The sequence below is a fragment of the Perca flavescens genome, chromosome 3 (genome assembly GCF_004354835.1).
Source record: "Perca flavescens isolate YP-PL-M2 chromosome 3, PFLA_1.0, whole genome shotgun sequence".
Classification (NCBI taxonomy): Eukaryota; Metazoa; Chordata; class Actinopteri; order Perciformes; family Percidae; genus Perca; species Perca flavescens.
In genome coordinates, this window is record NC_041333.1 from 43,302,153 (window position 1) to 43,312,910 (window position 10,758).

At 44.8% G+C, this 10,758-nt stretch overlaps 2 protein-coding genes across 2 annotated transcripts in view; both read left to right on the forward strand.

Moving 5' to 3' along the window:
* Positions 1-10,758, forward strand: part of LOC114552326 (NACHT, LRR and PYD domains-containing protein 5-like) — a 484,575-nt gene that overhangs the window by 275,174 nt on the left and 198,643 nt on the right. The gene's annotated exons all lie outside the window — the stretch shown is intronic.
* LOC114552333 (uncharacterized) lies at positions 4,142-5,741 on the forward strand. Its single transcript, XM_028573022.1, has 2 exons — positions 4,142-5,250; positions 5,565-5,741. Exons 1-2 carry the CDS (start codon positions 4,171-4,173, stop codon positions 5,607-5,609), a joined length of 1,125 nt encoding a protein of 374 aa, XP_028428823.1. The 5' UTR covers positions 4,142-4,170; the 3' UTR covers positions 5,610-5,741.

The following is a 10,758-nucleotide window of genomic DNA, read 5'->3' on the forward strand; positions in this document are numbered from 1 at the left end:
TGTGTCTTAGGGAGGAACAGCCTCCCCGGCAGTCTAGAGTTGTAATAGCATAACTTAAGAGAGGCAGGTTAAAGAGAGGTGCCTGGTCGGGCTAGAACTCCCCCCAACCGGATCGGGCTGTACTGGCCTGCCTCCCTCTACTCTCGCTAGATTATTAATTATACAGTATATAAAACTGATGACTACGAGGAGAAGCAGTGGGCCGGGTTAGGTGGACGCTGCAACTCCTCACTCCTTAACTATAAGCTTTATCAAAGAGGAGGGTTTTCAGTTTACTCTTAAATGTGGTGACGGTGTCTGCTCCTCGAACCCCGACTGGGAGCTGGTTCCACAATACTGGAGCCTGATAGCTGAAGGCCCTGGCCCCCAGTCTACTTCCAGAGACTCTAGGAACCATAAGTAGCCCCGCATTCTGGGAGCGCAGTGCTCTAGTGGGACAATAAGGTACTATGAGCTCTTCTAAGTATGATGGTGCTTGACCATTTAGAGCTTTGTAAGTCAGGAGGAGGATTTTAAATTCAATCCTATATTTCACAGGAAGCCAATGCAGAGAAGCTAATACAGGAGAAATATGATCTCTTCTCTTAGTTCTCGTCAGAACACGTGCTGCAGCATTCTGGATCAGTTGGAGAGTCTTAATGGACTTATTTGGGCAACCTGATATTAAGGAATTGCAGTAATCTAGTCTAGAAGTAACGAATGCATGGACTAGTTTTTCAGCATCGTTTTGAGACAGGATATTCCTAATTTTGGCAATGTTACGAAGATGGAAAAAGGCTGTTCTTGAGGTTTGTTTTAAGTGGGCGTTGAAGGATATATCCTGATCAAAAATAACTCCTAGATTTCTGACAGCAGTGCTGGAGGCCAGGGTAATACCATCCAGAGTAACTATATCTTTCGAAAACGAAGTTCGGGTGGTGCGTTGGTCCTATCACAATAACTTCAGTTTTGTCTGAGTTTAACATCAGGAAATTGTGGGTCATCCAGGATTTTATATCCTCAATACACGTTTGAAGTCTTGCTAACTGACCACTTTCATCTGGCTTAATTGACAGATATAATTGGGTATCGTCTGCGTAACAGTGATAGTTAATCGAGTGTTTCCTAATAATATTACCTAGAGGAAGCATATATAAGGAAAATAGAATTGGTCCAAGCACTGAGCCTTGAGGAACGCCATGGCTAACTTTAGCGTGCTTGGAGGGTTTATCATTAACATTAACAAACTGGGATCGCTTCAGAGAAATAGGACTTAAACCAGCTTAGTGCGATTCCTTTAATGCCAACTGAGTGTTCCAGTCTCTGTAACAGGATAGTATGGTCAATAGTGTCAAATGCAGCACTAAGATCTAGTAGAACAAGAATGGAGACAAGTCCTTTGTCTGCAGCAGTTAGAAGGTCGTTAGTAATTTTCACCAGTGCCGTCTCTGTGCTATGATGCTTTCTAAATCCTGATTGAAAATCATCAAATAAACTATTGCTATGTAGAAAATCACATAACTGATTAGCAACCACCTTCTCAAGGATCTTGGATAGAAAGGGAAGGTTAGATATAGGTCTATAGTTTGCTAAGACCTCAGGATCTAGGGTGGTTTTTTCAGAAGAGGTTTTATCACAGCTACTTTAAATGACTGCGGTACATAACCTGTTAATAAAGACATATTGATCATATCTAGTAATGAAGTGTTTACCACGGGTAATGCTTCTTTAAGTAGCCTCGTTGGGATGGGGTCTAAGAGACAGGTAGATGGCTTAGCTGAGGATATCTTTAACATTAATTGTTGAAGGTCTATAGGATAAAAGCAGTCTAAGTATATGTCGGGAGTCGTCGTTCTTTCTAGCGGTCCTGCATTTAAAGATGAACTGTTAGAGGTTAAGGGCAAAAGGTGATGAATTTTATCTCTAATTGTTGTAATTTTATCATTAAAGAAGCTCATGAAGTCATCACTACTCAGAGCTAGAGGAATAGATGGCTCAGTAGAGCTGTGGCTATCTGTCAGCCTGGCTACAGTGCTGAAAAGAAACCTTGGGTTGTTCTTGTTTTCTTCTATTAGTGATGAGTAATAGTCTGATCTGGCCTTTCTTAGGGCCTTCCTATAGGTTTTCAGACTGTCCTGCCATTCCAAACGGGATTCCTCCACTTTGGTGGAGCGCCACTTACTTTCGATGTTTCGTGAGATTTGTTTTAATTTGCGAGTTTGGGAGTTATACCAAGGAGCTAATTTCCTTTTTTATCGTCTTCTTTTTGAGAGGAGCGACAGAGTCTAAGGTCGTCCGTAGGCAAGTCGTAGCACCGTCTACAAATGTATCAATTTGAGAGGGACTGAGGTTAACATAGAGGTCCTCTGTTATGTTAAGGCACGACATAGACTGGAATGCTGTAGGAATATTTTCCTTAAATTTAGCTATAGCACTGTCAGATAGGCATCTAGTGTAGAAGCTGCTATCTGGTTTAGTATGGTCAGGTAACAAGAATTCAAAAGTAATTAAAAAATTATCTGATAATACCAGATTCTGCGGAAATATTATTAAATCCTCAATTTCAATACCATATACCAGCACAAGGTCGAGGGTGTGGTTAAATAGATGTGTTACCAGAGGTAGCTGTTGTGTTAACATAGTTAGCTGTGGTGTTAGCATACGTAGATGTTGTGTTAGCAGAGGTAGCGGTGGTGTTAGCAAGGTTAGCTGTGGTGTTAGCAGAGTTAGCTGTTGTGTTATCCTAGTTAGCTGTGGTGGTAGCATAGATAGATGTTGTGTTAGCAGAGGTAGCTGTTTTGTTAGCAGAGGTACCTGATATGTTACCAGAGGTAGCTGTTTTTTTTATCATAGTTAGCTATGGTGTTAGCATAGGTAGATGTGTTAGCAGAGGTAACTGTTGTGTTAGCAGAGGTAGATGTTTTTTTTTATCATAGTTAGCTATGGTGTTAGCATAGGTAGATGTGTTAGCAGAGGTAACTGTTGTGTTAGCAGAGGTAGATGTGTTAGCAGAGGTAGCTCTTGTGTTAGCATAGTTTCCTGTGGTGTTAGCAGAGGAAGCTGTTGTGTTAGCAGAGGAAGCTGTTGTGTTAGCATAGTTAGCTATGGTGTTAGCAGGGGTAACTATTGTGTTATCAGAGGTAGCTGTGGTGTTAGCAGATATAGCTGTTGTGTTAGCTTAGTTAGCTATGGTGTTAGCAGGGGTGACTGTTGTGTTAGCATAAGTAGATGTTGTGTTAGCAGAGGTAGATGTGTTAGCAGAAGTAGCTGTTGTGTTAGCAGAGGTAGCTGTTGTGTTAACATAGTTAGCTGTGGTGTTAGCATACGTAGATGTTGTGTTAGCAGAGGTAGCGGTGGTGTTAGCAAGGTTAGCTGTGGTGTTAGCAGAGTTAGCTGTTGTGTTATCATAGTTAGCTGTGGTGGTAGCATAGATAGATGTTGTGTTAGCAGAGGTAGCTGTTTTGTTAGCATAGTTAGCTATGGTGTTAGCAGGGTTAACTGTTGTGTTACCAGAGGTAGATGTGTTAGCAGAGGTAACACATCTACCTAAAGATCTCTGAAAAGGTGTGAACTACAAGGTTGTAGTTCTTAGAGTTTGACCACTTTGGCCACTCCTTCGTGGTCATTCAGCCATTTTGTGGCCTTCTTATCTTCTTTTCTTCATTTAGGAGTTTGGAGCGAGGGATGTGGAACATACATGTAGACCCTAACCCTCAGTTAGAAAGACCACATGGTGTCTCTCTCTCTCTCTCTCTCTCTCTCTCTCTCTCTCTCTCTCTCTCTCTCTCTCTCTCTCTCTCTCTCTCTCTCTCTCTCTCTCTCTCTCTCTCTCTCTCTCTCTCTCTCTCTCTCTCTCTCTCTCTCTCTCTCTCTCTCTCTCTCTCTCTCTCTCTCTCTCTCTCTCTCTCTCTCTCTCTCTCTCTCTCTCTCTCTCTCTCTCTCTCTCTCTCTCTCTCTCTCTCTCTCTCTCTCTCTCTCTCTCTCTCTCTCTCTCTCTCTCTCTCTCTCTCTCTCTCTCTCTCTCTCTCTCTCTCTCTCTCTCTCTCTCTCTCTCTCTCTCTCTCTCTCTGTCTGTCTCTCTCTCTCTCTCTGTCTCTCTTCTCTCTCTCTGTCTGTCTCTCTCTCCTCTGACTGGAGAGTTTGTGAGTTGAAGGAGTGTGAGCGTGACTGGAGAGTTTGTGAGTGAAGCTGATGTTTCTTGTCTCCATCTTTTCCCCTTGTTGGTTTGCTGGTCTTTTCTTCTTTTTGGTTCTTTGTTGGGCCGCGTGCTATCCACTTTATCGGGGAAGCATGTCGGTCCCACGCGGGCAGGGTTTGAGTTCCCTCCCGCGGCGTAATGTGGTTAAAGTAGCCGCGGCGGCGAGTGTGGAGGAATGTTGTCTTGCTGTTGGTGAGGTTGTGGGGCATGAGAGCGTGTTATCTGCCTCCAGGATGAATGGTGCCGTCGTGGTGTTTCTTAATAGCGTTGATAAAGTCGATGAAGTAGTCGAACACGGAATAGTCATTGGTGGTGATTTAGTCTCTGTTCTTCCTCTGTCATTGCCAGCTAAGAGAGTCACTTTATCAAATGTTCCACCGTTCGTAAATGATGAAAGCTTTATCTCGCTATGGAGAATTGGTATCTCCGATCACAAAGATCCCAAAGATCACCGCGGATCACCGTTGTTGAAACACATTGTTTCGTTCAGGCGATTCGCTTATATGATTATTCCTGATGATGATGAGCTAGATATGGAGCTCAATTTTCGAATTGATAACTTTGAACATGTTATTTTTGTCTCTACCGTGAAATCAAAGTGTTTTGGTTGCGGTAGAACTGGACATTTAATTGGTAACTGTCCTGACAAAGTTTCAGACAGGGAAGCAAACGCAGTGAATGGGACCACTAAAGGAGATGGTGGTGGGGATGGGGGGGCTGACATGGTTGAGGAGGTGTTGCCGGGGCCGAGCTCGGCTGTGGCGGCGGCGGCGGCGGGTGTTCCCGGTGAGAGTGTGGTTGCGTCGACTTCGCTGCACTGTGAGCACTCGGAGACGATACACACCGCTACACTTTCAGAGGCTAGTGTTGAGGAGGTACCGAGCGTGGCGCCGGTTTCTGAAGATAAACGTGATGAACCAATAGAAAGAGAGAATAGTCCAGTGACTCTGAAGGAGGCGGGTGGAATGGATGGTGTGGAGAAAGACATTTATTTTAAAGTACCTTCTAATAAAAGGAAGATAATTGATAAAATGGTTGATGCCAAAATAAGTAAAAGGAGTGAAGTGCAAGAAGATGTGGATCAGGGAACAGAAAGTGATGGTGGGTCTTCTGACTCCAGCATGACTCTTTCTCAGGGGGATCTTAGTGGTCGGGAGTATGAACTTCATGATATTAACTTATTCCTTAGATCAACCAAAAATAAAAGAGGTGTGCGTGTGCAGGAATATTTTCCTGATGTTAAGCAGTTAGCTGAAAAGGCCAGAAGCCTAATGGCAGAGAGTTGCTTTTCTAATAAAGAAGTCTATCGACTTAAGAAGATTGTGAGGAGTCTCAGTACTGATCTAAACAGAGATGTCGGTTACATTTGAAAGTAGAATGGCTGATGGGTTTTTACCTATTTGGGGGGCTTTTCTTTTCCTTTTTATTATGAGTGAAGTTCATGTAGCTACTTTGAATGTTAATGGGGCAAGGGATTCTAGAAAAAGAGCTACTATATATGAAGTAATTAAGCAAAAGAAAATCAATGTTGTTTTATTACAAGAAACTCATAGTGACTTGAGAAATGCTGACTGGGGCGAGGGAGTTTGATGGCATCCCTGTGTTAAGCCATAACACTTCAATAAGTGGGGGGTTTGCCATTTTAGTCACAAAGAATTGTAGTCCTATTTCTTATGATGTGGATGAAATATTAAAAGGTAGGCTTCTAAAAGTAAAAAGCTGTTGTTGAAAGGTTATGTGTTTGTTTTTTTTATTTGTGTATATGTTCCAACTGCACCAGTTGAAAGAATGGTTTTTTTTTTTTTATTATGTTCAACGCTGTGAAGACTTCTTGTTCCTGGGGGTGATTTCAACTGTACTGAGAATAATCTAGATCAGAATCACATGGAGCCTCATCTGGCTTCACGTAAAACACTTAATTCATATTAGTAAAAAGTATGATTTATGTGATATTTGGAGATCTTTAAATGGTAATGATAGACAGTACACTTGGCTTCACACACGTGATAATGTAATGTCATTAGCTAGGCTGGACAGACTTTATAGTTTTAATCACCATCTTAGTATGTTCAATAAATCTTATATAACACCTGTAAGTTTTTCAGATCACAGTATGGTGCACTGTAAGTATTTTTTTAAGCTCAATAAAACCAAAAAGCGCCTACTGGCATTTTAATACTAATTTGTTGAGTGATAATGTTTTGAAGGAATCATTAAGTACTTCTGGGAAGTTCACAGAGCAAAGAAGTCTTTTTTTTTCATTTGCAACAGTGGTGGGATGTTGGTAAGATACAAATCACAGTTTACTACAACAGTAGACTCATAACGTTACTAAGGAGTTGACTCGCTCCTCAGAGAGCTTTTGGAGGAGAGATCTTTGAATTTCAACATCTGGCCCAATCTACCGGCGAGACTCATTATTTAGAAGCCTGTTCAAAGAAGAAAGCTCAGTTAGCTGATCTACTGGGGCATAAAATACAGGGGGCTCTGGTTCCTTCACGCTTTCAAAGCATTGATCAGATGGAGGCACCGTCCCAATACTTCTTCAGTTTGGAGAACAAGAATGGTCAGAAAGGGCTTATTCATGGATTGTGCTCCGAAGATGGAGTATTAGTGTCAGATCCTGCTGGTATTCGGGAAGAGCAGTTCATTTTGATCAAAATCTGTAGAGGAGCGAGCTCACGTCAGAGTGTTGTGTGGACAAGGTTTTCCTTGACAGCCTCCCAAAGGTGTCAGGGAGGCCAATAAGGGTGTTGAAGGGGTGCTGACCCTGGAAGAGCTTTCTAAGGCCCTGCAGAGCATGGAGTCTGGGAGGGCCCCAGGAATGGATGGTCTCCCCATTGACTTCTATAAGGCTTTTTGGTTGGAGATGGGTGTAGATCTGCTGGAGGTACTGAAGGACAGCTGGTCGGAGGGCGGGTTGTCAGCGGAGTTGCCAAGAGCGGCGGTGATCACTCTTCTTCCAAAAAAAGGGGAGCTCACAGATATAAAGAAGTGGAGCCCTGTCTCGCTTCTCTGCAGTGATTATAATGAAAGATAATATTTCTGATGAAACGTTTTGTATTGAGACTTTTATCTTGGGTTTCATTGATATGGTGCAGTCATGGTGCGTTGTGTGCTGGTTGTCAAGGTGATTTGGTTTTTCTTTTTAATTTCTGTAGCTGTTTATGGTGAAGAGATATTGTTAACATTGTTAATAAAGTTTTTTCAAAATTTTTTCTCTTTCTGTAGCTGATTCTGGTGAAGCTATTGTTAACATTGTTGTCTGAAATCTCTGATTCTGGTCTCCCATTTTTTCTCTGTCTCTTTTTGGGGAAGAGATGGGTGTTCATTGATAATCTCTCTCAGTTGGTCTCTCTCTCTGGTCTGTCTCTCTCTCTCTCTCTCTCTCTCTCTCTCTCTCTCTCTCTCTCTCTCTCTCTCTCTCTCTCTCTCTCTCTCTCTCTCTCTCTCTCTTCTCTCTGAAGAGATCTCTCTCTCTCTCTCTCTCTCTCTCTCTCTCTCTCTCTCTCTCTCTCTCTCTCTCTCTCTCTCTCTCTCTCTCTCTCTCTCTCTCTCTCTCTCTCTCTCTCTCTCTCTCTCTCTCTCTCTCTCTCTCTCTCTCTCTCTCTCTCTCTCTCTCTCTCTCTCTCTCTCTCTCTCTCTCTCTCTCTCTCTCTCTCTCTCTCTCTCTCTCTCTCTCTCTCTCTCTCTCTCTCTCTCTCTCTCTCTCTCTCTCTCTCTCTCTCTCTCTCTCTCTCTCTCTGTCTCTCTCTCTCTCTCTCTCTCTCTCTCTCTCTCTCTCTCTCTCTCTCTCTCTCTCTCTCTCTCTCTCTCTCTCTCTCTCTCTCTCTCTCTCTCTCTCTCTCTCTCTCTCTCTCTCTCTCTCTCTCTCTCTCTCTCTCTCTCTCTCTCTCTCTCTCTCTCTCTCTCTCTCTCTCTCTCTCTCTCTCTCTCTCTCTCTCTCTCTCTCTCTCTCTCTCTCTCTCTCTCTCTCTCTCTCTCTCTCTCTCTCTCTCTCTCTCTCTCTCTCTCTCTCTCTCTCTCTCTCTCTCTCTCTCTCTCTCTCTCTCTCTCTCTCTCTCTCTCTCTCTCTCTCTCTCTCTCTCTCTCTCTCTCTCTCTCTCTCTCTCTCTCTCTCTCTCTCTCTCTCTCTCTCTCTCTCTCTCTCTCTCTCTCTCTCTCTCTCTCTCTCTCTCTCTCTCTCTCTCTCTCTCTCTCTCTCTCTCTCTCTCTCTCTCTCTCTCTCTCTCTCTCTCTCTCTCTCTCTCTCTCTCTCTCTCTCTCTCTCTCTCTCTCTCTCTCTCTCTCTCTCTCTCTCTCTCTCTCTCTCTCTCTCTCTCTCTCTCTCTCTCTCTCTCTCTCTCTCTCTCTCTCTCTCTCTCTCTCTCTCTCTCTCTCTCTCTCTCTCTCTCTCTCTCTCTCTCTCTCTCTCTCTCTCTCTCTCTCTCTCTCTCTCTCTCTCTCTCTCTCTCTCTCTCTCTCTCTCTCTCTCTCTCTCTCTCTCTCTCTCTCTCTCTCTCTCTCTCTCTCTCTCTCTCTCTCTCTCTCTCTCTCTCTCTCTCTCTCTCTCTCTCTCTCTCTCTCTCTCTCTCTCTCTCTCTCTCTCTCTCTCTCTCTCTCTCTCTCTCTCTCTCTCTCTCTCTCTCTCTCTCTCTCTCTCTCTCTCTCTCTCTCTCTCTCTCTCTCTCTCTCTCTCTCTCTCTCTCTCTCTCTCTCTCTCTCTCTCTCTCTCTCTCTCTCTCTCTCTCTCTCTCTCTCTCTCTCTCTCTCTCTCTCTCTCTCTCTCTCTCTCTCTCTCTCTCTCTCTCTCTCTCTCTCTCTCTCTCTCTCTCTCTCTCTCTCTCTCTCTCTCTCTCTCTCTCTCTCTCTCTCTCTCTCTCTCTCTCTCTCTCTCTCTCTTATGATTGGACTCTTTAAAGGAGATTAAACTGAATTACATATTGTAATTGATTGACAGCCCAAATATGAATATAAATGAGTAAATTCCAGCCCTACATTAGATCAGATGAAGCTGTGTGTGTGAGAGAGATTTAATTCCCCTCCCCATGTGAGAGTGATGTAATGCCCCCCCCATGTGAGAGTGATGTAATGCCCCCCCCCATGTGAGAGTGATGTAATGCCCCCCCCTGTGAGAGTGATGTAATGCCCCCCCATGTGAGAGTGATGTAATGTGAGAGTGATGTAATGCCCCCCATGAGAGTGATGTAATGCCCCCCCATGTGAGAGTGATGTAAAGCCCCCCCATGTGAGAGTGATGTAATGCCCCCCCCATGTGAGAGTGATGTAAAGCCCCCCCCATGTGAGAGTGATGTAAAGCCCCCCCCATGTGAGAGTGATGTAAAGCCCCCCCATGTGAGAGTGATGTAAAGCCCCCCCATGAGAGTGATGTAATGCCCCCCCATGTGAGAGTGATGTAAAGCCCCCCCCCCCATGTGAGAGTGATGTAATGCCCCCCCATGTGAGAGTGATGTAAAGCCCCCCCCCCCATGTGAGAGTGATGTAATGCCCCCCCATGTGAGAGTGATGCCCCCCCATGTGAGAGTGATGTAAAGCCCCCCCATGTGAGAGTGATGTAATGCCCCCCCCCCCATGTGAGAGTGATGTAATGCCCCCCCATGTGAGAGTGATGTAATGCCCCCCCCCCAGAGTGATGTAATGCCCCCCCATGTGAGAGTGATGTAATGCCCCCCCATGTGAGAGTGATGTGATGTGAGAGTGATGTAAAGCCCCCCCATGTGAGAGTGATGTAAAGCCCCCCCCATGTGAGAGTGATGTAAAAAGCCCCCCATGTGAGTGATGTAAAGCCCCCCCATGTGAGAGTGATGTAAAGCCCCCCCCATGTGAGAGTGATGTAAAGCCCCCCCCCATGTGAGAGTGATGTAAAGCCCCCCATGAGAGTGATGTAAAGCCCCCCATGTGAGAGTGATGTAAAGCCCCCCATGTGAGAGTGATGTAATGCCCCCCCATGTGAGAGTGATGATGTAAGCCCCCCATGTGAGAGTGATGTAATGCCCCCCATGTGAGAGTGATGTAATGCCCCCCATGTGAGAGTGATGTAATGCCCCCCCATGTGAGAGTGATGTAATGCCCCCCCCCCATGTGAGAGTGATGTAATGCCCCCATGTGAGAGTGATGTAATGCCCCCCCCCCCATGTGAGAGTGATGTAATGCCCCCCCCCATGTGAGAGTGATGTAATGCCCCATGTGAGTGATGTAATGCCCCATGTGAGAGTGATGTAATGCCCCCATGTGAGAGTGATGAGAGTGAATGCCCCCCCCATGAGAGTGATGTAATGCCCCCCCTCCTCCTTTCAGGGTGGAGCCTGCTGGAGTCAGATGGTTGACACCAGGTCTGAGGAAGTGTAAGTCTGTTTTTAATTTCATTCATCAAACTGTGACATCACTCATCCAACCCTCTGATGTCATCATCAGAGTGCTGATTGGTTAATAACTGCAGCTGTGTTGTGTCTCCTTCTCTCCGTCAGATTCCTGTGAACTCACACTGGACACAAACACAGTGCACAGAAAACTCAAACTGTCTGACAACAACAGGAAGGTGACATAGTGGAGGAGGATCAGCCATATCCTGATCATCCAGA